The 27,879-nt window shown below is 39.9% G+C and overlaps 5 protein-coding genes across 6 annotated transcripts; 3 read left to right on the top strand and 2 right to left on the bottom strand.

The window, feature by feature from the left end:
• The first annotated feature begins 175 nt into the window (after nucleotides 1-175).
• Nucleotides 176-5,129, top strand: rap1gapl (RAP1 GTPase activating protein-like). Its single transcript, XM_068570564.1, has 19 exons — nucleotides 176-246; nucleotides 401-433; nucleotides 552-642; nucleotides 836-871; nucleotides 958-1,005; nucleotides 1,177-1,374; nucleotides 1,453-1,550; nucleotides 1,753-1,831; nucleotides 2,315-2,368; nucleotides 2,550-2,633; nucleotides 2,726-2,826; nucleotides 2,922-3,051; nucleotides 3,150-3,311; nucleotides 3,715-3,786; nucleotides 4,175-4,261; nucleotides 4,347-4,502; nucleotides 4,591-4,674; nucleotides 4,764-4,783; nucleotides 4,862-5,129. Exons 1-19 carry the CDS (start codon nucleotides 176-178, stop codon nucleotides 4,944-4,946), a joined length of 1,689 nt encoding a protein of 562 aa, XP_068426665.1. The 3' UTR covers nucleotides 4,947-5,129.
• A 619-nt stretch (nucleotides 5,130-5,748) lies between these two features.
• gstk1 (glutathione S-transferase kappa 1) lies at nucleotides 5,749-8,727 on the top strand. Its single transcript, XM_068569977.1, has 7 exons — nucleotides 5,749-5,956; nucleotides 6,045-6,126; nucleotides 7,410-7,538; nucleotides 7,647-7,792; nucleotides 7,868-7,984; nucleotides 8,077-8,170; nucleotides 8,253-8,727. Exons 1-7 carry the CDS (start codon nucleotides 5,888-5,890, stop codon nucleotides 8,300-8,302), a joined length of 687 nt encoding a protein of 228 aa, XP_068426078.1. The 5' UTR covers nucleotides 5,749-5,887; the 3' UTR covers nucleotides 8,303-8,727.
• Nucleotides 8,728-10,564: 1,837 nt separating this feature from the next.
• On the top strand, nucleotides 10,565-15,355 carry styk1b (serine/threonine/tyrosine kinase 1b). Its single transcript, XM_068570651.1, has 10 exons — nucleotides 10,565-10,762; nucleotides 11,488-11,537; nucleotides 11,690-11,860; nucleotides 12,513-12,857; nucleotides 12,973-13,154; nucleotides 13,268-13,342; nucleotides 13,786-13,994; nucleotides 14,098-14,138; nucleotides 14,380-14,476; nucleotides 14,561-15,355. The coding sequence occupies exons 2-10, from the start codon at nucleotides 11,489-11,491 to the stop codon at nucleotides 14,751-14,753; spliced, it is 1,362 nt and encodes a 453-aa protein (XP_068426752.1). The 5' UTR covers nucleotides 10,565-10,762; nucleotide 11,488; the 3' UTR covers nucleotides 14,754-15,355.
• A 77-nt stretch (nucleotides 15,356-15,432) lies between these two features.
• phc1 (polyhomeotic homolog 1) lies at nucleotides 15,433-21,182 on the bottom strand. 2 transcript variants are annotated; one of them, XM_068569637.1, is made up of 14 exons: nucleotides 21,062-21,182; nucleotides 20,186-20,307; nucleotides 19,966-20,076; nucleotides 19,801-19,869; nucleotides 19,556-19,696; nucleotides 19,003-19,164; nucleotides 18,130-18,858; nucleotides 17,901-18,036; nucleotides 17,623-17,801; nucleotides 17,442-17,505; nucleotides 17,243-17,330; nucleotides 16,965-17,136; nucleotides 16,461-16,692; nucleotides 15,433-16,367 (listed from the first exon to the last, which is right to left on the bottom strand). In XM_068569637.1, the coding sequence occupies exons 2-14, from the start codon at nucleotides 20,300-20,302 to the stop codon at nucleotides 16,216-16,218; spliced, it is 2,352 nt and encodes a 783-aa protein (XP_068425738.1). In that variant the 5' UTR covers nucleotides 20,303-20,307; nucleotides 21,062-21,182; the 3' UTR covers nucleotides 15,433-16,215. The 2 variants fall into 2 exon arrangements, with proteins under 2 accessions (XP_068425738.1, XP_068425739.1); XM_068569638.1 differs by having other exon boundaries at nucleotides 17,623-17,786.
• Nucleotides 21,183-22,467: 1,285 nt separating this feature from the next.
• Nucleotides 22,468-26,738, bottom strand: m6pr (mannose-6-phosphate receptor (cation dependent)). The gene is made up of 7 exons (XM_068568926.1): nucleotides 26,446-26,738; nucleotides 25,421-25,593; nucleotides 25,039-25,208; nucleotides 24,674-24,783; nucleotides 23,487-23,617; nucleotides 23,270-23,396; nucleotides 22,468-23,165 (listed from the first exon to the last, which is right to left on the bottom strand). Exons 1-7 carry the CDS (start codon nucleotides 26,449-26,451, stop codon nucleotides 23,043-23,045), a joined length of 840 nt encoding a protein of 279 aa, XP_068425027.1. The 5' UTR covers nucleotides 26,452-26,738; the 3' UTR covers nucleotides 22,468-23,042.
• Between the last annotated feature and the right edge of the window lie 1,141 nt (nucleotides 26,739-27,879).

The raw sequence follows: 27,879 nt of genomic DNA, 5'->3' as shown, positions 1-27,879 counted from the left end.
TTTCTGGCTGACAGCAGGACAGAGGGGGGAAAGGGAAGCTTAAATGAGTGAGAGGCAGGGGGCAGAGAGAAGGAGGAGTGACAGAATGATAGAGTGAATTAATTCAACCTGAGCCAGACCTGATTGACTCGGTCGCAAACTGGCATGTACAAACATCCACAGTGACACCAAAGCAATGGAGAGAGAAAAGAGGAATGACATGTCTTTCTCCAGAAAGAGAAGTTTCACTTTCGGGGCATATGGAGGGTGAGTAGTCTCAAATTACCACGTATATTTTCAAGTCAATTGAGTAGCTACATGTACTGAATGATAAATTACATAATTCTTTAGATAAAGTTAATCTTGTCTATGTAAGATGATCCGTATTCTATTCCGAGTATTCTCACTTCCTTGTTTACAGTGTGGACAGATTCACATGTGGGGATGAGACGAGGTGAGCTTTTATTTTGGCATTAAACATCAGCAGCTGTCTCAAGTTCAACCTTTATTGTACAAAATAAGAATTGAATGAGAAGTGGTGAACTGCGTAGTTAACTAACCTGTTGCTGTAGACCTGAATCTGCTGAGGACAACATACTGGACATCCTGGACTCTCCTCGCAGTGGCAGACCGCCATTCGTCTCTTCCAGCAGCAACCAGAGGGTAACATCATTATCATTTCAACGTGCACCGTCCCCCCTTTTTTAATTAAATATAATGTATTTAAATATCCAGCATCTCTTCGAAGTTTCCATTCGCAATTGAACCTTTCGTCATGTTCCTCTTCTTCCCCCACGTTTGTCCTTCCGTTTCTCTCTGTCTGTGTCTGACATCTGTTGCCTGTTGTTCATATCAGGACACAGAGCTGTTTGAAATCATTGAAAAGCTGCAGGTGAGTTACAGCACGATTGATCTTGCGTAGTTCGTGCGTTCAGAGAAGTTTCTTATCATCTTATCAATACTCCTCTTGTCCATCAGGGCAGCAGGATCGATGAGCAGCGGTGTGAATTCCCTCTTCCTCTGAAGGTTAGTCTTCAACCTGAGAAGTAAAAAACACACAGAGTTGACTCTGCAGGTTTGATCCCATTTGAGTGGGTTGCCACCAACGTTTCTGTGAACGTCATGACATTTGTTTCCCCAAACAACAGAAACGACAGACTCCCATCATCATCAGCTGCTCCTTTGTGTCTATTTTAGTCTCAGCTTCTGACGATAGGTGGAGACCTGCCGCTCATCCTCTCCCCAAAGCTTGGGGGCTACTGGATAGACCCCCCTCTGGAGAGGCTTGCAGATGTGAGTCCCACATCCTCCCATCACGGCCTCGATCCAGAGAGCTATGACATCATGGAGCGAGACGGGGAGGCCAAAATCTACCACGAGTTCTTCAGCTCACGAGTAAGCAGACTTTATCTCAAGTCTCGGGGGAATGTATCTTCGCTGGACTTGTGTTTTATCGTCTTTTGTTCCCTTCAGTACCATCACTCATTTACAGCAGTGGATCCATCGTTGGGGCCTCTGGTTCTCTCCGTGTGTTTGGAGGAAGACGAGAGCAAGCTGCGGGTGATACTAAGGTTGCAATCTCAAGCCCTTATAGTCAACTATGAGACAATGTTTGTATAATCCATGCTGCGTTTCCCAGAGCATCATTCCTTACTTTCACTTCATTTTGTGTTGCACCAATTTTCATTTAAATATCTCTGTATATAGCAACTGTTCGACCCGAGCAATTTTGCATGACGAACGATAATGCAGAGATTGTTTTTGTTGTTACAGAATGAAGGAGTGCTCTCTGCACGCAGTTTTCTCCGTCTCTCTTTTCCCCAACATCCCATCTGCTGTGGAATTAGCAAAGGTATCAAACTACTTATTTCATTTTAGGAAATATGTATACACCGTAAGACTAAGTACATGAATATTATCACAAAAATACCCAAGTGAGTAAAAGTTGTCATGTTTCCTTTCAGTGTTTTATTGTTATATTTTGTGTTGCTAGACATATTTCTATTGATGCATTAACATGAATGTAGTATTTTTATTGTCAGAGCTGGTCGAGTTGGTGTTTAACTACTTTAAACACTATTTGTTAAATTTATGACAGTTTGTTGTATTTTATGAAGTGATATGTTTAGTATGTACAATTGGTGTGTGAAAAGATAATCTACAATGTCACCAATAACTACAGCAGTCAAATAAATGGACTCAAAATAACACATTGTAAAATGGAGGTATAAAGTGACATAAAACCGAAATACTTAAGCAAAGTCCCCCAGAATTGTACTTCAGTGCTTGGTAAACATAGTATCAAAGTGTGTAAAATGACTCCGATTCCACCTAGATGCTCTGTGACAGAGTGAGTGTCTCAAAGTTTGAAGTCGTCAGCTACCTCAAGGTGATGCTCCAAAATCATCAATAACTCAAAAATATATGGCCACTTACTTCAAATCCTCTCAAAGCTCTTCTCCCTCTCTCTCTCTCCCTCTCTCTCTCTCTCTCTCTCTCTCCCCCTCTCTCTCTCTCTCTCTCTCTCTCTCTCTCTCTCTCTCTCTCTCTCTCTCTCTTTCTCTCATCAGGCGCCAGAACTCATAACAACATTTGATGAACACAGAGTGTCTCCTAATTTCAAGTTTGGCATTTTGTACCAAAAGAAGGGGCAGGTAAGAAATGATGCAGAAAATGTCTTGCATTCATAGAAATGAGGCACCATATCATTACCATGCCCACTCAAACAACATCCATCTGTCTCTAGTTCACAGAGGAAGACATACTTAGTAACACTGAGGAAAGTGAAGAGTTTAAAGAGCTCCTTTCCATTTTGGGCGAGACGGTTCAACTGCAAGGCTTCATCGGGTAAAGTGCCCCATGTTGACGCTGTTTAGCCGTACGAATGACACATTCAACGTTTCACATCACATGATTGCTTTCTCCACACTCTGTTTTCTCAGGTTCAGAGGAGGACTGGATGTGTGTCATGGTCAGACAGGAAGTGAAGCCGTCTTCACTTCCTTTCATGGAAGAGAAATCATGTTCCATGTCGCAACTAAACTGCCTTTCACAGAGGGCGACCCGCAGCAGGTCAGTCCCCGTATCACCCTGAGGGTTCAGTTTCTCACTGGACGTCTGGGACCAGTTGGAAAACAGATGCTGACACACGTTTCTTTTTCTTTCTACAGTTACAGAGAAAAAGACACATTGGCAATGACATTGTAGCTTTGGTGTACCAGGAGGGCCAAACCCCGTTTCTATCTGATGTCATCAAGTCTCACTTCCTGCACTGTTTCCTGGTGGTCCGGAGGACTCAGGATCCAGAGGAGACCGGTAAAGCTGCGTACCAGGTGAGTGAGAAATAGGTGAATCTTTCATCCCGATCAATACAGGTTTAGTAACATCTTGTTCAACAGATTGACACTTTTGTTAAGACACATATTGTACTTTGTAGAGTATTTGTACCGTATTCTTTTTTATTTGATACTAATATTGCTATTTGAGGGTTCAAAATAATTCAGCATGTCATCTCATATTTCTTTGTTTAACATAAACCAACAAAAAAGATATCTTAGATTTGCAATTTTGACTAAAAACGTTTTGCTGCTCTTTGTTGAACGGACCACGGTGACTCAGTGTTTAGACGAGCTCAGCTTTTGTGTGCTGCAATGTTTTGTTATTTGAATCAGTAGAAATACACACTTATATTGATATATCTGTTATCACTCTAATATTATTTTCTCCTCTTCACAGGTGTCCGTCACAGCCAGAGAGGATGTTCCCCCCTTTGGTCCTGTACTTCCAGATCCTCCCATCTTTACAGATGTAAGAGACCATGCTAAAGAGCAACAAGCTGTTCTTATTTCTCTAAATACGTCAAGAAATATATGTCACAGTCACAGCCAAACTTTAAAATTTCTGCATCATTTGACCAATACACACTTTACAAATAGACATCAAAATGTTATTCAAAGATTTATAACTTTTTGGGGGGGGTTGTTTTCCATAGATTTCACTACAATTGTTTTACTACAACCGACAACTTATTGAAATGATTTGATTCAGTTTGCTGTCTTCTTTGGTTATACTTTTTTTGTCACTTTAGCTGCATATATAGGTTCCCAGAACACTTTTTATTCCACCTGTCCTTGCCTGAGTGCAGAGTACAAATGAATTATTGAGGAGTCTTAGTTTCCTCTTTCCTGTCTTTCAGTCTTCTCTTCTGAGAGAATTCCTTCTAACCAAACTCATCAATGCAGAGATTTCCTGCTATAAGGCTCAACGATTCAGCAGACTAGAGGTAGAGGAAGACTATTTTGATTTATTCTCGTCCTTCGTAAATATACAAACTCTGATTTCTCTCTGTCCCTCTTCTCCTTATAAAGCTCCGCACTCGTTCGTTGCTTCTTGAGAGCCTACAGGCTGAACTCTCCACCCGTTCCCAGTGCATGATGGGGGATCCATCACTGTCTGCGCTCCCATCTTCTGAGGGTACTCGGGGTGCATCTGAGGGGACTGGAGGATTCATTGAAAACTTTAAGGTAAATGTCTCAAGGTTTAGAAGTACTCTCCCATACTTGACTTTATTATTTTCACTTTCCCATTTTCCCTCTAAATTGCTGTCATTAGAGAGCCATTAGAGTGCGGAGTCACTCATTCGAGACTCTTGGGGTACCCAGGAAGATGGGTGGCAGTGCATCACAGAAGCCGAAGGTAGAAACGCACGATGAGATTGAAGCGCTTGACTGAATAAGTACTGATTGAAAGGTTTGAGCTAATGTTCCTCTTAACTTCCTTTACAGACAGATAAAGACGGAGAGGGGTAAGGCTTCTGAGAAGTTTATCTTCTATACGATTTGAACTTGAAATAAATGTGTTTTTTTTCTCTTTTGTTTTTAAGTGACAAATCTCCAGGACATCTGTCCGCTGACAGTTTGGGAACGGCTGAGCACAAAGATCAAGCAAGCCCTCAAGAAGAGACATAGAAGGAAATATTAATTTGTAGATTGTAAACAGTAATATTACATATAAACATTGGTAGCCGGTTACTACATTATCATCTTGCAAGTTGGCTTAAATGTAAATAGAGTGTAAAAGTACATAGTATTTCTGAGAATATAAGTATTTTACTGCTTGTCATAGCAGTAACATACTACATTAATAAAAAGCTTCACATTGTATATCAGTGAAATGTTGAAGATATAAAAATACCAGAAAAGGACACTTGTGTGTTTTCATTAAAAAAAAAAAAATCACAATCACAGTTTTACTTCATTGGTTGTGGGAAGAATCTATCATCAGCAATATAGACATTAACAATGACAATTATTATTACTAATGTATAAATATGTTAGCTCTAGCAAGATGTATGTAAACATAAATGCAGTTGAATATTCGAAATACATAGATAAACAATAAGAAGCAGTACTTCAAAATTGTACTTAATTCTTGGGAATACATCTCGAAAATGTATAGTAATTTAATAATCTACTTCTTTCTTTCTTTCCTTTTATTGCTCGTGCACTAAGTGAAAAGAATAGATAGACAATTACACAAGACAGTTCAACGTAACAATGGAGGTTGTGATTTTAATAGGGAAAACTACTCAAAGAAACAAGAATTATGGATTGCATTGAGGAAACGCGTTTCAACGCGGCTCCACACTGCAATCCAGTGGGTGGCGGTAATGAGCCAACATGGTGCGTCGCTAACCAATGTTAAATTCAACGAAGAAGAAAACAGGCGGAATAGAAGAAAATACAGGTGATCGAGTCGCTTCATAAGGGGGCAGCACTGAGTTCACGACGTCCTCTCAGTTGAACTTTGACACACTGTAATCGCAGGAGACGATCCGCGTTAAGGTGAACTAAATAAACAGTGTCTCTTCCATTAAAAGTAAGAGTAACAAGCCGCTGCAGACCTGAAGATGACGTCCAAGAAAGTGGTCGAGCTGTTCTACGATGTGGTGTCTCCGTACTCCTGGCTTGGCTTTGAGGTGTGTGTCTTCTGGATGTCAGCTTTAATAACACAGACAGATATTTTGTCTTTTTAAATGAAGTCTGCTTCATTGTTTGTGTTTCTAGGTAATGTGCCGCTACAGACATGTGTGGAATATAGAGCTCAAGTTGCGTCCTGCTTTTCTGGGTGGTGTCATGCAAGGGTCAGGTCAGTAGAGTACCTTTACTCAATTACTGTCCGAAACTACAGCTTTTGGCACTGCGGTCAAGTGAATATTAATGACCGTCTATTCCTGGTGTTACGGTATAGTGGTCTACGGTGGCGTTGATAGCACAAAAAGCATTCAAACGTAATTTCCCAATATCCCAATATTCAAACTGCTATAAAAACAGATCCTTAGAGAGATTTTGAGATTTTACTGTACAGTTTTGGAGAAAAGTGACTTCAAAGTCAGCTTCAATGACATAATGATATTCATAAATTCACAATTTCCAATTTTCAAACTGCTATATAAACAGATCCTTAAATGTGTAAAGTAAAATCACAACGCAATCCTGTTCAGTTGGACCTCTGCTATGCACATGTACATGGCCTTGAGCTTTTACTGTACAGTTTTGGAGAAAAGTGACTTCAAATTCAGCTTAAACTGCTATAAAAACAGATCTTTACATTTGTAAAGTAAACTCTCAATGCAGCCTTGCTCATGCTGATCTCTGCCATGCACATTTGTATGGTATGAGATTTTACTGTACAGTTTTTTCAAATTCAGCTTGAATTATTTAATTATATTCATAATTTCACAATTTCCAATATTCAAACAGTTATAAAAACAGATCCTTACATTTGTAAAGTAAGGTCTTGCTCAGACTGACCCCAGCTCTGTCCATATGTATGGCCTTGAGATTTTACTGTCCAGTTTTTGAGAAAAGTGACTTCAAATTCAGCTTCAATGACATAATGATATTCATAATGTCACAATTTCTAATATTCAAACGGCTATAAAAACAGATCCTTAAATTATTTAATCCTCCATTATTTGATTTAAGCTGAATTTGAATTCAATTTTCTCCAAAACTGTACAGTAAAATATCAAGGCCATACACATGTGCATGGCAGAGGTCAGCTTGAAAAGACTGTGTTGTAATTTTACTTTACAAAATTAAGGATCTGTCTTCATTCAGATCTGCATTCAGAATTGCAATTGAGGCTCATTTTACTTGAGTGTGCCCATATTCTGCTACTTAACACTTTTATCCCTCTATATAAAGTTATTAAAGTTATCACCACCTTTACCAGCTACAACATTAGGAAAACGCATTAATGCATCAATTCTTTTAATCCAATAACAATGAGTACTTTTGGACATATTCTGATGCTAATACTTGTACTTCTACTTGAGTAACATTTTGAATACAGGACCTTTACTCTTATCTGTGTGTGGACAGTGTCGGTACTGTTATATTTCATACTATGTTTCTTTTTCACGACAGGAAACAAGCCCCCTGGTCTGGTTCCAAACAAATTCATGTACATGACCAAGGACCTGGATCGCTTGTCAAAGTATTTTGATGTTCCCTTGAAGGCTCCATCTGACCCCTTTGAGGCCATGTTCCAAAAAGGTACCGACACATAAGATCTGATGGGATCAGTGTTGTGATATGTTTTGATTAAACCCGTTTTGGATCAAATCACTAATAATACAAGTGTTATTCTGTTTTTTTTCTTAGGCTCCTTGTCTGCAATGCGATTTGTGACAGCAGTACAAGAGAGGGAGAAGGGTGGAGACAAGCAGGTGGAGCAGGTGTCCCGGGAGCTGTGGCGGAGGATCTGGCTGGAGGACAAAGACATCACAGAACCTGCGTCATTGTCTGAGGTACTAGCGTATCCAGCCTGGTTGTGTTTGACGAGATTAAGAAATACGGTTGGTCACATTTCTTTGTTTGTGCAGGCAGCAATAAAAGCAGGACTGTCTGGCAGCGAGATTAAAGAAGTGCTGGAGCTGTCCAACTCAAAAGAGATCAAGGACAAGCTGAAAAGTGCCACACAGAATGCACTTGGTCATGGGGTCAGTTGTCCTTCAGTTTTCCCTGTAGATTCAGGCAAGAGAGACAAGCCATTACAATGTAAAACAAATTATATCCTATTGCGTCTTCCCAGGCTTTTGGATTCCCACTTGTGGTGTGTCACGTAAACGGAAAGCCAGAGATGTTTTTTGGATCTGACAGATTTGAGCTCATGGCTCACTGCATAGGTGAGAAGACTGTTGTCATTCACAAAGACAAACGCATACAAGCTGAGATTTCTGACCAATCTCATTTTGTTCTCTGTTGCAGGGGAGAAGTGGCTCGGACCTCAGCCGAACAAATCAACTGCGAAGCTGTGAGATAAAGAGCTGCTCAAAGGTTCATATTGTAATGACGTCTTTTTTAATTCTGAAAATGTCATATTTGCTGTCCCCTTTGAAAGCAAGCAGTGTTTTTTGAATAGGCCTTACTAACAAATGGCAATATAATGCCAATTATATTGCCAATGTACTGTTAATCATGTGCCTTTTAAAAAGAACATTGACAGCTTCCAGGTAATAATCTTGTTATGTTTTCTAATGAAAATAAAAAGGTTAATTAATAAAAAAGGAGCCAATTGTGTGTTTGTTGCATGATGTCACACCTTTTAATCATGTGTATTGTCTCTATGTGTGGTGGGACGGTCATCAGCGTTCATGGTTCCTAGAGGATGAATCTTAATTAATGTGATCCCCTGGCGGTTGCTTCGGTGCCACTAGGTTGTATGTTGTATGACATTCATGTCTCCTTCAGGATGAATTGTCATGACTGGTAACCCTTTAACTTTTGATCGAGCACCATCATCGGGTCATGATGATCCCATATCAGCCTCAGCTGCACTAATAAATCAAGCAGTTAAACCATTCTGAATATATAAATGTGTGCTTATGGTTGTTTGTTTACGGCTGTTAATGTTTGCACTGTGGTAGAATGAGGAGCTGTGTGGGTGGAACCGTCCTCATGCTCGATGAGAGCGCGCCACCCTCTTACTAAATAAACGGGATGTGGGTATAGATGATTGATAGTTGGATAAAACCTTTGTGATGAAATAAATATCATTCATCAAATCCAATGTGTCATATAAGGTTTTTCATAGAGCTTACATTTTTAAATTGTCAGTCCGCTCAACTATTGCATAATAACAGATTGTACAGAAATCAGATCAATAATACATCACAAAGGTCCATGTTGGTTAAAAAAAGGTGTGCAGTAGCTGTCTACCTACTAATCACTACAATAACACTAATCTGCTGCTGTTTGTCTGATATTTACACCCTTGATTATATGTATTTCTTCCTTTTCTTTCTCTTCTAGGTATGGGAATTGTATTTACATTTATTTTATACTGGTATGAAAAAGAAAAGAGGAAAAGTCTTTATCTGGATAGTTTTTATATGGTGAAATTATTAAGTTTAAAAAATAAAAGGAATATGCAGCGTCATTAAATACAAGAAAAGATTAGAGAGGCAGTTGAAAATGTTTTTGTTTTTCTGTGAATTTAATTTAAATAAGCATATGTTTTTGTGAGAGATATGCGCTTTGATTTGATTTCTCCTAATAAGAAACATACCGTTTAAGTTCAAATATTTACACTGAAGCCTTTTCAATTCTTTTTTTGATTATATTAAATTGTGTCCCATGATAACTGTAACATGTTGTAATAATGCAGAATTGGATACCAAGTACATTTAATCAAGTACTGACTTGTACAAGTTTGAGGTAAAGGCATTTGAATATGTCCATGTCATGCTACTTACTTTTAGAGGTGAGTCTTGTCCTTTTTATTCTACTATATTTATTGGGCAGCCAGTAGTTTATTTTCGCATTAGCATCTTGCATTAAAATAAGACATGATACTCTTATAAAACAATGCATTATTTTAATATTCAACTTGTGGTTCCCAAATCTTTTTTGTGTGTCCTCTGCAAAACATCTGTGCATCACTATTAACAATCACATATTGTAATATTCGATGATATATGAGCCATTTTCTGTTGAATTAATACTAAAGCAATATTTCATTACTATTTTTTGTGGGACGTTTACCGGTGAACTGTTAATGTAACATTGTTGTATTGGTACTTTTGCTTCAGTAAAGTAAGTATTCAACTACTTCTTCCACCACTGCAATAATGCATTATCTAAATTGGCAGTATACTATTCATATATTGTTCACGATGCAGGGTTATTTATCTACATTTAATGCCTGTCCTTGGATAGTAAAGCAATATGTCATTGTTGACTAAATACTCCAGAGCTGGTGAGGCTCGTCATACAAGTTCCAGTGTTATGGAGGCAAAACATGCATAACAAAGGGCCTACAAACCAGTTTCCCCAAACAAAGAGGAGACAGGCAGGGCCAGAAGTAGCTGACATTTGTTTTAAAGAAACAGCTAATGACAGAATGTGGTCGAGCAAACTCTAAAAGGAACGGCAGGGTGAGACTGCAGATTTCCATAAACCTGATATCATTGGCAAAGAGGAGGAAGAAGGAAGAGGTAACGAGAAGAGAAGAGGGAGAAGCTTCAGGTAAGGAGGGTGGAGTTAAGAAAACACACACAAGGTGTAGCATAGACAAACAGAGAGCAGCGCATTGATCCCCTGAGTCGGACAAATCGCCTGAGAAAAACAACACAATGAAGATCTGAACCTGAACAACACATTCAGCCGAGAGGATGCATGACAAGTGTCTGAGTGTGTGAAGGAGGGAAACATGAACGCGCAACAACAGGATTCAACCTTTTATTTTTGGGAAATAAGACAAAACTGAAATAGCTGAAGTAAGATATTTTTTACACTACATGTCTTTTCTATCACACCGTTTTCTAAATTCATGTTATGTATGTAATGTATTGTCTCGGCATAATATCAATATAATACAGGACTGTGTGTCTCACTCTGGTTACTGTCTTTCTGCTATGTTTGAGACATATTCTATCAGTTTTAAGCGTGCAAGCCAGAGTCTCTTTAACATTTACCCTTTGGGTGTGTAGTACAGCACCAACAATTATGAGTTAAACAATGCAGATGAACTGGTTTAGAGATCTCGGTTCTGATGTGAAAGGATTGTCATGTGGTTGAGGAATGCCCCTGTGGGTCTGTCCGTGTACACTGCAGTTAAAGCTGCTCTCAATCTAGATGTGCCGCATAAAGTTTTCTCAATTTGAGAGTCATTGAAGTATTGTGTGACAAAAGAAGACAGAACAATTCGATGAGGTGTAAAAGTCTTGATTCTGATTACCAGACAGGAAGAAACCTCAGACACAGTGATACAACATCTGAAGCTCTTGTTCTCAGTTACGTGTTTGATCATGAGACACCTTCTGGGACAAGAGTCATGTTACTCTTCACAGATTCAGCCCCAGAGACAAAGCACGGCCTCTTTATGTGTTGTTTACAAGAAGGGCCACAAACCTACTGAATATAATGTATGACTGTGTGAACTGTGTGTGAGAAATGGACAAAAGTGAATTAAAGAAATGGTCTTTTCTTTTCTATTTGACAGAATGTCTTCAGCATCAGACGTCGAATGTCAGTCTGGAGATACTATTTGTGGTAAGTTTTCTTCTCAGCTCTACCCGTTGGAGGCCTCGTCACGACACATGAACAGAGGACACACCGGCACAGACTGCACAGACCCACGTTTGAGATCACTGCTTCCGACTTACTGAGCGACTGGTGTTTCCTTGTGTCCGTCCTGTTCGCAGTGATCCGCGTGTACGAGCAGGAGGTGATTGTTGTGCCCATCTTGCTGCTGGCCAGCTTCCTGGTCACTCTGGTCTTCATTCTCCTGCTGCGCTATTGTCCGGAGAAAGTCGATCGCATCCGTCCGCGGGCCTCAAAGCCGGTCTCCAGGAGAGTGCTGCATGGCATCGATGGTAAGACACTGCAAAATAAATCACAGATCATAATATCACAAAACAGACATGTAATCTACACTGTCAGCAAACAACAGGCTGATTCCATATGTGTGATTTTGTATTTTCAAAGTGATATGGTAACGATTACAGCTTAATTTTGTTTAGTTTAAGCAGACAGTTTTGTTCATTTGTGTCTTTTAAACTGTTCCTAGAGTTCATTGTAGAATGTTTCAATTTAACAAAATATACGACTGCCAGGATCACAAAAAACAAGGAAAATTACAAATATATGATAATGATAATTACTCAAAATATTATTATAAAACCATTCAAGTTCACATTTTTTAAAACTTTTTATATACATAAATTGAGACATGATTTCATACTAACTTGTATTTGGCTACATTTTACTTTTTAGGTTGCAGCTTTGGGGCAAAACAATTTGAATTGTTATATTCATTTTTGATCACTTTTACATATTCTTAAAATCAATGTTTGGAAATACAGTGTCAATCAGTTATGGAGTAATTATGCCTTCATTTGTAAACATTCAAAGCAAGGAGATGATACGGATAATGTTAGGATAGGACAATAGTTCTATTTACCTGCTTTTCATGTAAATCTTAGCACTTATCTCCCTCTCTATCTCTCCTTAACTCCCCATCCATAGCTCCTCCAGGTATCAATGTACTGGAGCATGAGAGCATCGCTCTGGACACGCCCAGTACCTACTCCACCTTCAACCCCCCTAGCGAGTACCTTTCCAAACCCCTCTCCAGGCCTGTGGCCACACTCTCCCTCCCACAAAGCCTCCCATCCAGCTCCCCACCGCAGCCCACCAAGCCCAGTTTCACTCCCATCGTCCAGCCCAGGGAGTTGCCCCGTCAGAGGCTGCCTGAGTCCTTCAAACTGGTCACCCCTCTGCCTGTTGCCTTCTCCCTGCGGTCCGACACCACCGTGTCCCTCTACAGGGCCCGAATGGAGAACAGGAATGTGGTGCTGCGAGTCCTAAAGGGTGAGATGGTTTTCATGGAAGCGCCTAATTGCCTGAGTTGATTTTCAGGAATGGTTCCTGTAACAGCAGGGTTCCTCTTTAACTCTCCTCTCGCTCTCATTCTTGCCCGTCACAGACACTGCTAATGCCTCAGAAAGACACAGCTTCCTTGAATTTGCATCCTTCCTGGCCCAGCTGGGGCCACATCCCTTCCTGCCAGAGCTTCTTGGGGTTGTCTCACTTCGAGCTCCTCTGGTTACAGTTGTGGAGGAGCTGGAGAACAGGGACCTGCTCAGCTTCCTGTGGCGATGCAGAGAGGTATGATTATTGTGTTACCTCACTTCAAACATCAAACAATACACTGTATTTTATGCAAAAGCAAAAAGAAACCAACATTTAAACTCCTCTTGGTGTTTTGTTTTGTATTTCAGGAGCAGGTGGATCCTCCATGTGAGATGACTGAGAGGCGAATCTTTACCATGGCCAAGCAGGTGGCCTCAGCACTGGTCAGTATGCTAATGAACTTATTCACCTTTTTACACCACAAATTGGACTTTCAAGTCATTGACACTGTCCTGACCTGTCTCAGCATCATGCTTGTTGCTGTTGTTAGCAGGCTAACCATGTGCATGTAATGTTCACTACCTTAGTTAGACGTGATAGCAATACTGTGAACATTACACAGTATTGCTGAGGCTGATGGGAAGGTCTTGGTTTTACTTTTTTTGTGGCTTTTCCCACAAAACTACAAATGTGAACCTCATGGTGGACACATAAAATCAGGAGATCACTTGTCATAATAAAAAAAAAGAGACGCTCTAAAAACAGTTTCTGAGGTTTCAGGAAGGCTTGTGTACATATTTACTTCATGTCAACAGTAACAACAGGACTGAAATAAGTTGCACAGGTTTGTGCTTATAATCTTGAGATTATCTTATTGCGCAATCAGGAGTTCCTTCACAACAAAGACCTTCTCCACGGAAACATTCGTGCGCGCAGCGTACTGGTCACCAAGGAGTCCACTGCCAAGCTTTGGGGCCTGCATGGCGTCTACACAAGGAAGAACCAGGGGGCCACGCAGAGAGAGGATCCCGGTATGAAGAAATGGCAGGCACCCGAGCTGCTAGTCAAGAAACCTGCCAGTCAGAGCAGCGACATGTGAGTTCATTTTTGAGTATATTGAAATATTGAGTATATTATTCAGAGCATTTACTGAATGGAAGATCGTAACCACCATTTGTCTCTGTGTGCTCTTCTGTAGTTGGTCGTTGGGCATTTTACTGTATGAAATGGCAACCCTGGGTAAGTTGGATTTGAGTCATAAATGATAGATAAGCCAAAAACAATCTCTCACTTTAAGTGAGAGAAATTATTTTAATTATATATATATATATATATATAGATATATATATATGTATATATATATATATATATATATATATATATATATATATATATATATATATATATATATATGTATGTATACACACAATGAAAAAGTACATATAGTTTGAAACCAAATCGCCCCTCCTACATACAACAGGTGAAGCTCCGTTTGCAGAAATCTCAGTTAATGAGCTGCTGCAGTTTCATCAACGAGGGAAAAGTCTGAAAAAACCTTCAAACTGTTCCAACACGCTGTAAGTATCAACAAAGCTCTACACACAACACAAAACCTGAAGTGCTGCCGCTTCCCTCTAACACGTGTGCTGTGACACTCTCAGGTACTCAGTCATTAAGGGTTGCTGCCAGTGGAAAGATCAAGATCGACCCTCTCTGGCGGAAGTGAGCCGCAAGATCCTCTCAGCAGAGAAAAACGCCTCTGACAAAGTCTTTAAGGTGTCGGGGACAGTTAACATTGAGAAGTACCTGCAGGAAGCAGGATACGGGGATGCCAACAGCTACACTGTTTTCTGATCAGTTTTCTATCAGCAAAATAAATTGCACTATTCTCCCCAATTGTAGCCCAATTAGTGCACTTCAACAAACAATATCTCTCGGGTGCAAAATAAGTGATCCAAACTGTGTTTATGAGCGCTTTGGGCACTGAAATCGTTCCTTAACTTTTTATTATGGATTTTCCGACTTCAGGTTGAGAAACAAGAAAAACTGTATGTGAAATGAGTTAACTTCTGGGAACCATTCATTTTAATATAAGTAAGACCTCATAAATATGTGTAAATACCCAAATCATTAAGGTTGAGTGAGGGAAATACAAGCAGTCATTAAGTCGTAGTATTCTTTTAGAAATGTAAATTTGAAAGTCTCGTCGCTACATCCTGAACTTGTAGTCGATACTTTCAACTTATGACACTTTACAGATCTTGTAAAAGCACATGTATATTAACAGATTAATATATGGCATTACCCCATTTTGTGTGGTTCTATATTTGGAAGTTGTGGAAATGAAGGACTTATCAATGTATTTGTTATTTTTACTCACTGTCTTTTATATAAGCTCAGCTCACATGAACATCTGCGAGCAAGAAATGACCTAAAACTGTTTCACAAATTTAATTGTGAATAAAAATGTGCAAATTCAAAAACAATCATTTTAATTTTTAAAATGGCATTGTAAAGCATACACAAAGAAAAGTTCAGTAACAGGTATTGTTTATTGATAGTACTGCACACATGTACACGCACTTCCACTCGGCCTTTGACAGAGCAAACTACGAGGAATACCTATTTTCAGGTAGTTAAGTTGATTAAAGCTACTAAAACTATATCATATCCATGAAAAAATAATTTTGATTGTAGTAAAAAATGGAAAAGATACAAAACTAAACTTTTGAGAACTAGTAAAATGAACTAATGAAATTACCAGACGTTTTTAGTGTCTTTTACTTGATGTGATCGGAGCCTAGATTGAACATCTACAGTAAATATACAACGACTAAAAAAAAGATTGAAAATATATCAATGAAATGAACTGATGAGGACGTCGCTCCATATCATATCAGTAAAGTTAAAGCACCGTTTGAAATACAGCAAGAAGGCAACATTTCTTTTACCCGACAGGTGAACTGTCCTAATTAAAAGACCGAGCACCGATTACTGCCGGCTGAGTTTACACACAGAAGGTTTCTACACACAGCGGCAGGATACAGACTGTCCATGCTCGCCGCTCACACTACATGGTATACACAGAACATGTTTTTGTACATTCACTGTCCAGAAAGTAAACTGTCCATCCTCATGTCTTCACATGACTGATGGTGCACAATTGTTTTGTAAAAAAAACCAAAAAAAAACATCCTCACGGTCCTCATAGAAGTCTTTTTAACTTTGAACTAAAAGACGCAGGTCCACGTGTTGATTCCAGTGAGGAGTCATCGATGAGAAAGTGATCCTGATGCTCTGTTAGGAACTCACTGAGTCACTCACGCAGGGTGTTGATGGAGGCACAGATCTTGAGAGCGGGACCCAGCTTGATATTCATTGTGGAGATGAGATGGTCCTCTCGCAGGAGCATCAGAGCCTGTCCGTCAATTTCCTGTGACAAAAACTGGGCTGCCAACTCTTCACAGCCTGGGCACCACCCGACAGGAAGACAGAATTAGTACAAGAGTAAAGCAGGAGGCATAGCGATGGCTTAGAGTTGTCGTAGCGCTTAACACCAACCTTGAAGTGAAGAGATAAACCGGCAGACTTCCTCCACACTCCACTGGCCAGGAGTTGCTGAGAGGAAGCTAGCACCTTCTAGTGGGAGGCTACCGGGAGCTAAGCTGTCAGACGGAGGAGCACCGAGCTCAGCTCTGGAGCAGGAGTGTGAGGAGCTTGGGGACAGTGAGAGGTCGTCCTCTTCTTCCCCGTCGCTGGATACATCCTCCGAGCGACTGGACTCCGAGTGACACTTTGTCCAAAAGAGTGGAGGTACAAACGCATTAGGATGCCATTTTTAGAAATACGGTCCTACTATCAACAAATTCCATGAAAAGCCCAAAACCAACCAATGTGTTAGTCCGACTCTCAACACTTGGCTAATTAGCGCTGCTTTAAAAAGATGCAATACGTATAAAGACAGATTATAATGTTTCATCTTGAAACGGCTGAGCAGTGTAATTCTAGACATTACTGAGCATCAGGATGTAACAGCAGTCTCATCCTTTAAACTACACATCTTACCTTAACAGGTAGATGTCTGCTTGACATTTTATTACAAGTGATATTAGAACTGCTCCTGCGAGAGGGGCCTCTTCGCCTAACAGCGATCTCATTGGTTGCTGGAGGCGGCGCCAGCCCTGCACCACTCCTCCCTCTGCTGGTCTTGAAGTGTTGGCTGCAGCTCACGTTATACCTGCAGATCCAAGAGTCAAAACTCAAAAGACATTCATAGATCTTTATACTTGGTATAGTATCGTAGCATTTCCCTCGATACACTTATTTGTAATAGTAAATCGTACCTCTTTGCACAAGTATTTGAACAGAACCGCTTTGATCCTCTGAACTGGCTGGCTGGTGCGAGGCTTCCACAATATTCACATTTTAACACTGAAGAAGAAAAGGTACGGGTAAAACTATGTTGCATGGAGAATATTAATGCGCACAGACTCATGGTATCATACTTTATCTTTAAGAAATGAGAGATATTAAACCACTTACACGGAGGTCCATTCTCTGAGCGACCAACCAGGGCAAAATCTCTGTCTTTGAGGAGTCCAGCAACCTGTCGCATCAAACACAAGACAGTAAGGAACTTATTCACATGAAAAAGTGTAAAGCCAGTGTACTTCAAATAAGAAAGTTGATTGAAATCTATGTTATCACAGCAGTGCACACTGACGGGGAAAGGCTCAGCTCCTTCCTGGATGACGAAGCCCTCTATGAGGTGGGTGAGCACTTGAGGTTTGACCACTGCCTGGGGAACAGGCGCTCTGTCTTTGTCCCCATGCCCGACTCTTGACAAGGGAAGAGGCAACGACAGTGTGGGAGGAGATGAGAATGCAGCTGCAACAGGAGGAGCTAGTCAGGATCAAAAGAAACAGGGGAAATAAAGAGCTTTCAAACAGAAGTATCGCTGCTACAAATCTATGCTGGGTTTCAGAGATGACACAGACATACCAGGGTCCTTTGTAGGGGCAGGGGATAAGGACGGTGCAGAATCTTTCATGGGTGCAGGGTTTGAAGATTGCGTCACCATCTCATGTGGAGCATCACAGTCCGATTTTCTCTTCAGAGAGCCAATGGCCGGCTTAATCTAATGGTATACGGGGACAAACTGTTACAATTCCTTGTATTTATCAAGATGTATTAGTGCCGCTAAGTACGTCCTTTCATTGATCGGTCTTACCATAGCATTGTTGTTAACATTCCCACCAGCTGTACCTTCCTGGGCCGTGCTGCTTCTTGCCTGTGCTAGAGCCACAGCATGTGGGTTTCCTGTTAAGCCCTGCCGGGCTCCCACTAGCTGCACGGGGATGTGGGGACTGTTGTGCTGGCTGTTGCTAGGTGGTGCTGGGAGAATGTGAGTTGGGTGTCGAGGAGGCAGCTGCACAGGTAAACGGTGTCCTTGAGCCGTCTTGGGCTGGATTGGCACAGGTCCTTTTTCTGTAGTAGTGCTGGCCTGCTGGAGGGGCTGCACCACCAGAGTCTGCGTGTTAACGTTGGCTTTTTGGGTCACTGAGCCAATGGAGTAGCCCTGGGTGGTGGTTGTAACATTTGAGGTGGGCACCAGGATCACAGGGGAAGCAGAAGAAGACAGGAGGAGTTGGGAGAGAGGGAGTGCTTGAGAGGAGGTGGAGGAAGGTGCTACTGAAGCAGCAGGAGTACCCGTCTTTAAAGCCATGGTGTTGGCAGAGGAGTGCTGAGTAAAGTTGGGTTTGGCTATCTGCTGCTGTTGCTGCTGCTGCTGCTGCTGCTGCTGTTGTTGTGGTTGCACTTGCTGCTGCTGAGCCGTCTGAGCAAAAGTCTGCTGCTGCTGACCAAGAGAAAAGCCGGCAACATCTTTTCTCTCCGGAATCTCAGACTTGACAGCAACTGCTCTGGGAGTGGAAGTGCAATGGAGGGCCAGATTCTGCACCTATAAAGATATGAAAAGGAGGAGGTTGTGGGAAACACATTTGCGAAAAGTAGCATGAATGTGCTTGGTGTACATATAGTTAAGACCGTAAGACTTAAAAAGATCAGACTCCACATTATGATGTAACGTTAATGTCACTCAAACCTGATCATTGTCAGACTGAGCACCGGCAGCGGTAGGAGTGACTTCATGCTGCTGCTGCTGCTGCTGGGGCTGTGTCTGGGCAACTGCTACAGTAGCTGTTGTTGTACCACCAGGCATGAAGATGAGCTGAGAGGCTAGAGGAGCCCTAAGAGAGCGGTTGACCTATGTGAGGAGCAAGACAGATGGTCAAGTCGTAAATAGATAGTATTACAGTTTGTGACTCCCTATAACTAAATGGAATACTTTAAGATTAATAATGTGAACAAAGTGTTCCATGCTAATTTTCAAAAGCACTTCCAAATGAGTTTGCTGTATTGCTGCATCAATTTTTTGTTGATGGAGTTTATATACGTTTTATCTCAAGTGTTTACGTTTGTTCCTGAGAAAATGTTGTAGAACGCATGACTGTAGTTATTAGAAGCAGAAAATACCAACAAAAAAATTAATCTGTTAAACATCAATTCAATGAGTAGAATAAAGGTTGAATTATGTTAACATACAAATCTGTGACACAGACGAGCCCAATACACAATAACAATACTTTTTAACTCACCCTAAGGTACATCTGCCCCGGTCCTGCAGAGCCTCCACCGAGCAGCACCGACTGGTTGAGCGCTGTGGTTGTGGAGGTGGCTGTCCCGTGGGGACGGGGATTGGTCATGGCACCTCCTGCAGATGTGGTGCTTAAGTTGACCTGGGAGGAAAAGAAAATTGTGAATTTTTTATCAAACTTACCTTACTATTTTTCAAAATCCAGCGGTGTAAATCGTAATATAAACAACTTACAACAAAACTTACAGTGGTGGTTGCCTGGGACATGCTGTTACTTGGCGTACTGGACTGTCGACTAGCTGCAAGTGTAGCAGCCTGGTTTAAGGAGAGACATGAAAGGGGGTGGGGTTTAATGATTCCGATCATGTTTTTGTACTGACTGCCTGTAGGGGCCGTTATAATTTCAGTTACCTGTTGCACGGCAGCCAAGTTGTGGAGTTGGGCACTGTTGATCTGCTGCTGCAGCATCAGCTGCTGGAAGTACTGAGCTGCATTTGGCTGTCTTTGCAGTGCTTGGAGGGCCTTAAAAACACACACACATACATGGTGTCTCATATGCAAATCTTTATATTTAAATAGATTTACAAATTTAAGATAATTTTATCACATCCATGCAGTGGTTTATGCACACCTGTACAGCCTGTCTCTCGTATAGAGACATGTGGGCAATCTGGGGAGCACGAGAGTTCCCACTTGGCTGAGGATTTCCATTGGTGGTGCCCGTGTTCTGGTCTTCACCTGCATCCATGTTTGCTGTTCAAAACACAGAAGCCACTCATCAAAAGCAGTTGTGACCAGTAGCACACACAATAGACTATAGCAAAATAACTGGAAATGTCTTGTCGAGCATGAAGACTTGTTGAATATGCACTTTGCACTCTTTACCGGAGCTACACGATGCACATGTGAAATCTTACATTTTTAGTTAGAATTACAAGCAAACTCGGTGTCAACTCGGTAAGTTTAAAATGTATATCAAACACGTTTAACAAAAGGACAATTTCAACATCCTTCTTTTGGACCCATAAATCACAGCTCTCGACACCTCTGCAGTTTTCAATTCCTAACTTTACTCGTGAGCCTGTCTCATGTAATTGTTAAACTTCCAGTGCACATCAAATGCTTTAAGGCATTTACATGAGCGGAGCACTTGTCAACATGTTGGATAAATGCAAGAATGAACATGGAGTAAAGCTATAAAACACTAGAAAGAAGCTCGTCATCTGTGTCTAACTCTCTGAGCTAAACTCTGACAAACACAAACTAGAATACATTAACGTTTAAAATCGGGCTCAGAAAAAAAAGGCCGAGTGCAGAAGTACTGAGTGTGGGTGGAAAAGTAGTTAGTTTCGTCCTAAAACTTAACTTCCGAGTAGAAAAGATGCAGCATGAGCTAGATATGCTAACTAACTAACGAGGCTAGCTGTTTACTGCAGGCAGATCTACGTGGCGGTCTTCCTCACGAGAAGTTAACGTCCAGTGATCTTCGGCGTGCTTATGTGTTTACCTCTCGTTGGTATTCTGTCCTTTTCACACTTAAATGCTCTCGAGTTTATATTGCGATCTTGATTTGAACCGCTAACAACGATAAACCCTTTCAGGGTTTTTGCCTCCAACGAAACCCCGCCCCTTACTAGTCTCTTTCTTCTTCTTCATCTTCTTCGTCTTCTTCGTCTAAGACAAACTCACCGGAAATCACGCTTTCAGCCCGACACCGCCACCTGCAGCATCGGCGTGTTCCTATCCCATGCACAAGCTAACTTTTAACTTTTAGACTTTAAAACTTACATTTTTGAATTTTTAGACTTGGTTTGAGAATCATAAAAAAAACACAGTTCGAGCGAGTTTTTTTTTAAACTTTCATATAGTACATAGTATGTTCAAAAGCCACTCAACATTAGCAAACAAGATCTTAACCATAACGGTAGTTTAAATATAATTAGTTGTGCATTATATGTTTTTATTAAAACATTGTACATTCATTAATGTAAGGCGAGTGCACGTAGGTGTCTACTAATTTCACCACTACAATGGATATACATAAACTACTTTATTTGTTTATGGAATCTGAAAAGAAACAAAGACATTGGTAGCTTGAAATCCTTCTGAAACAAACAAGTTGTTACTGTATATTAATCTAGAGGATCATTCCCTGACCTAGCAAATAAATGCCAACTTAATAAACAAAAAAGTAAAAAAATGGGAAAAAAACACAAGTGCTCACACTGACAATAATATAGAAACTAGAGCCCTAACTGAAAGAAGATCCTGCTGTGTTCCTTAGTATTAATCAATTAAAATGTCTAAAAATATTACTACCATCATTATTCATATCCTTAAGAGCTGTAACATTATTACAAGCAAACTATATTGATATAGGTGTATAGAAAATGAAGTTATTTCATTGCAGCTCTATCCTCCTAAAGAAGCAAAGCATTAGGCATGAAGTGGTCTGAATCTTTATCTTCTCATATAACGTTGGTGTGGTCAGTTATCGGGTCTGTTGTATAATGTAGGCATCCAAACCAGATTTACTGACTATAATATGCATTGTTAAATAGTTGTGTGATCATGAATATTTGGCTTTTTCTGTGAATGTTAATTTATTCTATGGAAATACAAGTACATACCTTATATATCATGAATTTTGAATAGCATAATACTGTGAATTTTAGTTGGATGCTTTGTTTTGGACACCACATTTTTAAGTTCAGCACATTCATTTTACAGCATTCTTGACCTTTCAGATAAACATGTAATATATAACTGTCAAGATCAGATTTCATTCAGGAAGCATTATTTTTCTTCCCCATGAAGTGTGAGAAAGGAAAATGCCTTGTCAGAAATCCAATTGCTATTCATATTTGAGTAGCAAGGCTGTAAGCATACAAAACTAATAATTATACAGTTACATTCTCATATTACATATTTCACTTTTAATACACACAAAACTGATTAAAGCCAAATTACACAAGGAAAAGCACTTGTGTTTCGTAACTTGCAACTGTCAGTGTACAACCAGGACCATGAAAAACAGATTTCTGTAACAACTTCAAGCCATCATCAACCACGAACTAAGCAGGAAAAAAGATGAGCAATGTGCCATTATGTTTAAATCAGGTAGAAATCCAACTTCCTAACTTCTGTCTTTAGTGCCAGATTTACATGAAAGAAAAGTCATTCTTTGTCACTTTGTAATATTGGATAAATCTCTCATTTGTTTGACATCAAACAGCTGAATGAAATACGTTGGGTAGAAAGATGAGACCAGTCTGTCAGCCCTGTGAGTTACACGCCCGCAAGAGACAACCAGATCACACAGTCGTTGCTCTAGGCACAAGTCTGGAATACACGCAAAGTGTCGACAGGTCCTAACCTAAACTAGCACAGGAAACACAAGACTTGTGTCTAACAGCAACCTGACGCTTGTGAAAGAGTAAACTGTATCACACAGTGAACATTTCTGTCCAATTTCTGACGTATTGAGGTCACATAGGTAGTAAGTGGTCATCTCTCTCCTCTGGCTCTTCTTCTAAAGGTTCTGTGGCCACTCCCCTGTAAGCACGGCCATCCTCCCGATTTTGTGACCGACACACAAAGTCACATCCATCCTGTAAGAGGGAGGGAGGGAGGGGGGGTTGAGTATGTTATGAATGATAAAAACAAAAGCCATATGACATGTTTTAATGACGGTATGTATTAAATGCAGGCTTACCGCTGACATATTGCCAACTTCCACCCAAAAAGCATAATTTGGGAATTGTTCCATCCCTTTGGCTCCAACGATCAGTCGTTGATAGAGGAAACCTCCAATGAGATAAACAGCCAGAAGACAGAAACCACTGGAAGAAGACAAGGTCTTTCATCACTAATCATGTATGTGTGTTTTAATGTTAAGGGCGTTTGTGTCATGACAGACTGTATTTACGCACATGATGAGTATTATGGAGCCAGCACTGATCTGGGACTCAATAACTTCACACATAGCACTGGAATCCAGCTCAAACAGGTAGAAACAGTCCTGCACCCTCTGCCGTTCCTCACGCATCACCTTCATCTGGCCCTGGGAGTGAGACAAAGGTGAGAAACAACGGTAAATACAAGGCAACACGCACTAAGAAAAGGAGACAACAGGATGACATGTCACACAGGAGAAACATCAGGTTATGTTGAGACCGGCATTGCACTGTGTGAAAAACACAGAGACTTTTATAAACACATTTATTTCAATAAACTGCAGCAGCGCTCCCTCAAAAAAAAGATGACTCCAATACTAATTTTAATCGACACAAATTGAGTTTGTGGATACGTTTCTCAAAGATGCCTTCCTGAATCATATGTCATCTGGTACCTGAAACAACCTGCCCCAAGAAAGAAAATGTTTTAACATGTTGCCATTTTTGGTTTGAACCCTGCGAGGCCGTAGTCATGAAGCTCCCTGGAAATTCTAATAAGATTTTTAGAATTATTACTATATCCCTAAACAGACACAACAAGATCCCGGTAAATATAAATGTCATTCACAAAGTAAATTGAAAGCTACATGTTAGATTAAACCGGGATAACCAACGCTGGTGCTTACATAAACTAACCAGACATCACAGAATCTGATGAAAGCTGAGCCATTTTACCACGCTAACATAAAAAAGATGAAGTTTTAAAGTTACCAGCATGGTAGATAAATGTAAGCAACTACATATAACTATAAGTTAGTAAATAGGCTACTACACATTAGACATTAGTGTTTTAAAAAACGTTATAGGCTACTATTAAAGTAGGCCTATTGTTTACACTTTAATCAACATATACTTCAATAAAATATGTTATTGTATAAAATAGTATTTATAATAACGCCATGTCTGAATGTAAACTATGATTAGGCAAAATTATTTATTTGTTCATTCTATGCCCATAATTACAAAGAAAAAAAATATCATTTTGCTTTTTGTGATCAAGCAATCATCATATCCAGCAAAGAGGTAAACCACACCTCCACACCAGGTTAAAAGTCTCGGCCCCTTCCTGCTTCAAAGTTAAACTGAAAAGTTTCTCAGAGTATTTGACAATAAAGCCATGAGCAAGTTAGCATTTATTTCCCCCAAATCCATGTTTCTTTTACCACATCCACTTTCTTGTTGCAAGAGATCATGATCATGGCTCTCCTCATTTCCTTTGAACAGTGGCCATCATATCTGTCGCCATTTTTGTAGATCAACATCACCCAGTCACCTGGAAGAACAGTTACGTGTCAAAATAGACAATGCAGACACAATACTGATCTAAAGCACTTCATAAAATGTTTTACTCTCTTGTTCAGATCAAATTCAAGACAGTTAACAATTCTACAGCATTTTTGGGCTCATTAAGCTCATAGTTTGTCACAAGACACAATGCAATGCTCCAACCTAAGATTCCAATCGATGGTTAACATTCAAACACAAAGAGTAAATTTGGGCATGTGTCTTTTATTCTGCAGAAACTTACTTCCTTTAATGGCCTCGGTTGCATTAAACCTGCCAATCACTATTGGTTGAGTTTCTGTTTTCTTGCTTTCGTACTGAATAACCCCGGCTCCGGGAACACCTCCTGCATCCCCACACAGCTGGAACACATATGTGTAACTATCAGATCCGATCGTGGTCTCTGCTGTGAAGCTGCCAACATGAGAACAAATCCCAGTAAATGATTAATCAAATGTGAGACACTGCATGATAAAGAACAATCAGGCAAAAGGCTTCCGACACAGTTGTTTGTGTATTTAATTAGAGCAGATTTTGGACAGAGAGTATAACAAGTAATCCAAAAACAATCTGACGTCATTTTGATAATGACAAATATGCAGGTAAACAACCGAGACACTTCTTACTTCTTATGGACAAGTGGTTCGAGTTGATTGAGGACTTTGCGTTCTGATTCCGACTCGTTTAACAATATACAGCTTTTGGTGCTGTTAGCGGTGTAGACCCCACTCCCACACAGAACCAGCTGAACCACCAGGGTCCACACCAGGAAGGACCCTCCACTGTGACTGTTGACCACCTGGCACAAAAGTTGGCACAAAAGTTTTTTTTTTAAATTTAAAAAAACATATTACATTCAATTAAATTCTCAAACATTTTACTTATAACTCATTAGAAATGAAGGTTGGACAAAATGTAAATATATAAAGAGAGATGATGTTGAATGTTACCATCAGATTTGTTCAATGGAGTTTAAACAACAGAAAAATATACTTTTAGAGTTGAAAGGAGAAGTCAATTACTCAGTCAATTGACAGGCAACTATTTTGATATCATTTTTAAATTAAAAGTTCTGCTTTTATTTGTCAAATATGTTATTAAACTGAATAACTTAACTTAACACAATTATGAATGCTAAATCTGAAATGAAAAAAATCAGGAGCAATAATCCTGTTGACATCTCAAAGAGCAGGAATTGATGGAAATATTCGATTTCTATGATTCTTGACTCAATGTGAAAAATTACCTTTATTTGTCAGGTGTTTAATTCACTGAAAAACGAACAACCTGTTTGATTATGTCGTGCATGTATTACATAAAACAAGAGCTGATTGTATCCCACTCCTATATGCAATAATTATAACGCACATGGTGGGACGCATGCTCATTCATCAGATCCAACACAACTAGGAAGAAACCAGCTGTACATTTCTTAGAGGAAAACTATTTAAAGCGTAGGCTACAGTACATTATTATATCAATACATCAACAATAATATAATCGGAAGTAGTGACATCACATATATTAAAGTGAGTGCATGCGAAATGTCTGTTCATCTGAGCATGAGGAAATAACTTTTCTAAAAGAAGCAGTCAGCTACAAATACCCCTCTGGGGAGAGAGTTTAACTTTAGGCTGCATTGTGCACCTACCTTCATGACTTCTTCTACAGTAAATAAGTACGGGGAGCGTCTTTGTTAGTCACAGTTTAACAGATGTTTTAACGTGTAGCCCGTTGTGTACTGAGCTTCGTCGCGCTAACGTCGCTTCCTGGTTCACTTAATAAAGCATTTTTGTTACGCAAATACACAAAAGTACGCCGTCGTGTACTTGGGGTTTTTAAATGAACGTCGTTAGCTGCACGCTTTTCCTGTCCGTGTTTAAAAAAAAACACTTTTCCTCAAATTTTGTGAAGTGGCATCCAAGAGGCTAACGAGCTACAGGCAGAGACGGAGTGCGGAAGTGAAACTAAACACACGCGGGCACGTGACCCTCCACATGAAGCGCGACCAATGAGCTACAGCCTCCCCCCTCCCACCCCACCACGCGCACACACACATACACGCACGCACGCACGCACACACACACACACACACACACACACACACACACACACACACACAGACAAAAACACACTCATGGACCGATGGAAGTGCAGGGAAGGAACAGGAAATATGAATTAGTTACAGCAAGACTTAGATTTGAACACTCTGAAATAAATTGCACACATATTAAATAGTAGAAAAACATGATGAAAGTGAAAGTTATAAACACTATATCGGTATCTTACACTGACGTGTACTATTGAGAACATGAGAGCTCGTGTTTTAATTACATTAATTTTGTATTTAACGATGTACGAGACGTCTCGGTCCACCCTCCAGACCAGTTGGTGGCGGTAATGCAAATTCGTTGTTTGCCAGCCGCCAATAAACACCAAAGAAGAAGATGTCTGCAGTTTCCTCTGTGTGCTTCTTTCAACGCTGCACACGAAACCACTACACGTTATTTAATGAGTGAATGATATGCCTCTCCAGATCAAGTACAATATTTTATTAAGTGAGATTATTAAAAAAAAAAAACGCATTTCTGAACTCACATTAGATTCATAACTGAGTGAAGAACTCCAAAAACTATCACTTAGTTCTTTGTCATGATATAATGCAATAGAATTTATCAGCACCGCCGATTATGAGACTAACCAACATGTCTTCAAAAAGAAAGGTTGGCTTTTGGTCCCTTGAAGTGTTATTATTATTATTATTATTATTATTATTATTATTATTACAAGTTTGTGTTTTCTTTTTTTACAACATTGTTGTTTGATTTTGATTTCTTTGATTTAATTAATTATATTTATTCATTTATTGCATCTTGGCCAATTTATTACTCTTTTATCTTCACTTCCTTTAAGGACCAAAATAAATAAAGTACATAATTTTGTGATCCATGACTTTATACAGTTGTGATTTAATTTCCCTTTTCTCTAAATGTCAACTAGACAACACTAAACTAGCCTCCAAAATGATCATAAAGTTGATTCAAAACCTCTCAAAAGACTTCTTAACAAAAGCAAAACAATCACA

Source organism: Clinocottus analis, unplaced genomic scaffold (genome assembly GCF_023055335.1).
Source record: "Clinocottus analis isolate CAN_PGR_092001 unplaced genomic scaffold, fCliAna1.0.p SCAF_9, whole genome shotgun sequence".
Classification (NCBI taxonomy): Eukaryota; Metazoa; Chordata; class Actinopteri; order Perciformes; family Cottidae; genus Clinocottus; species Clinocottus analis.
Note: the sequence above shows the minus strand (reverse complement) of the source record. Positions and strands in the feature narration are given on the sequence as shown.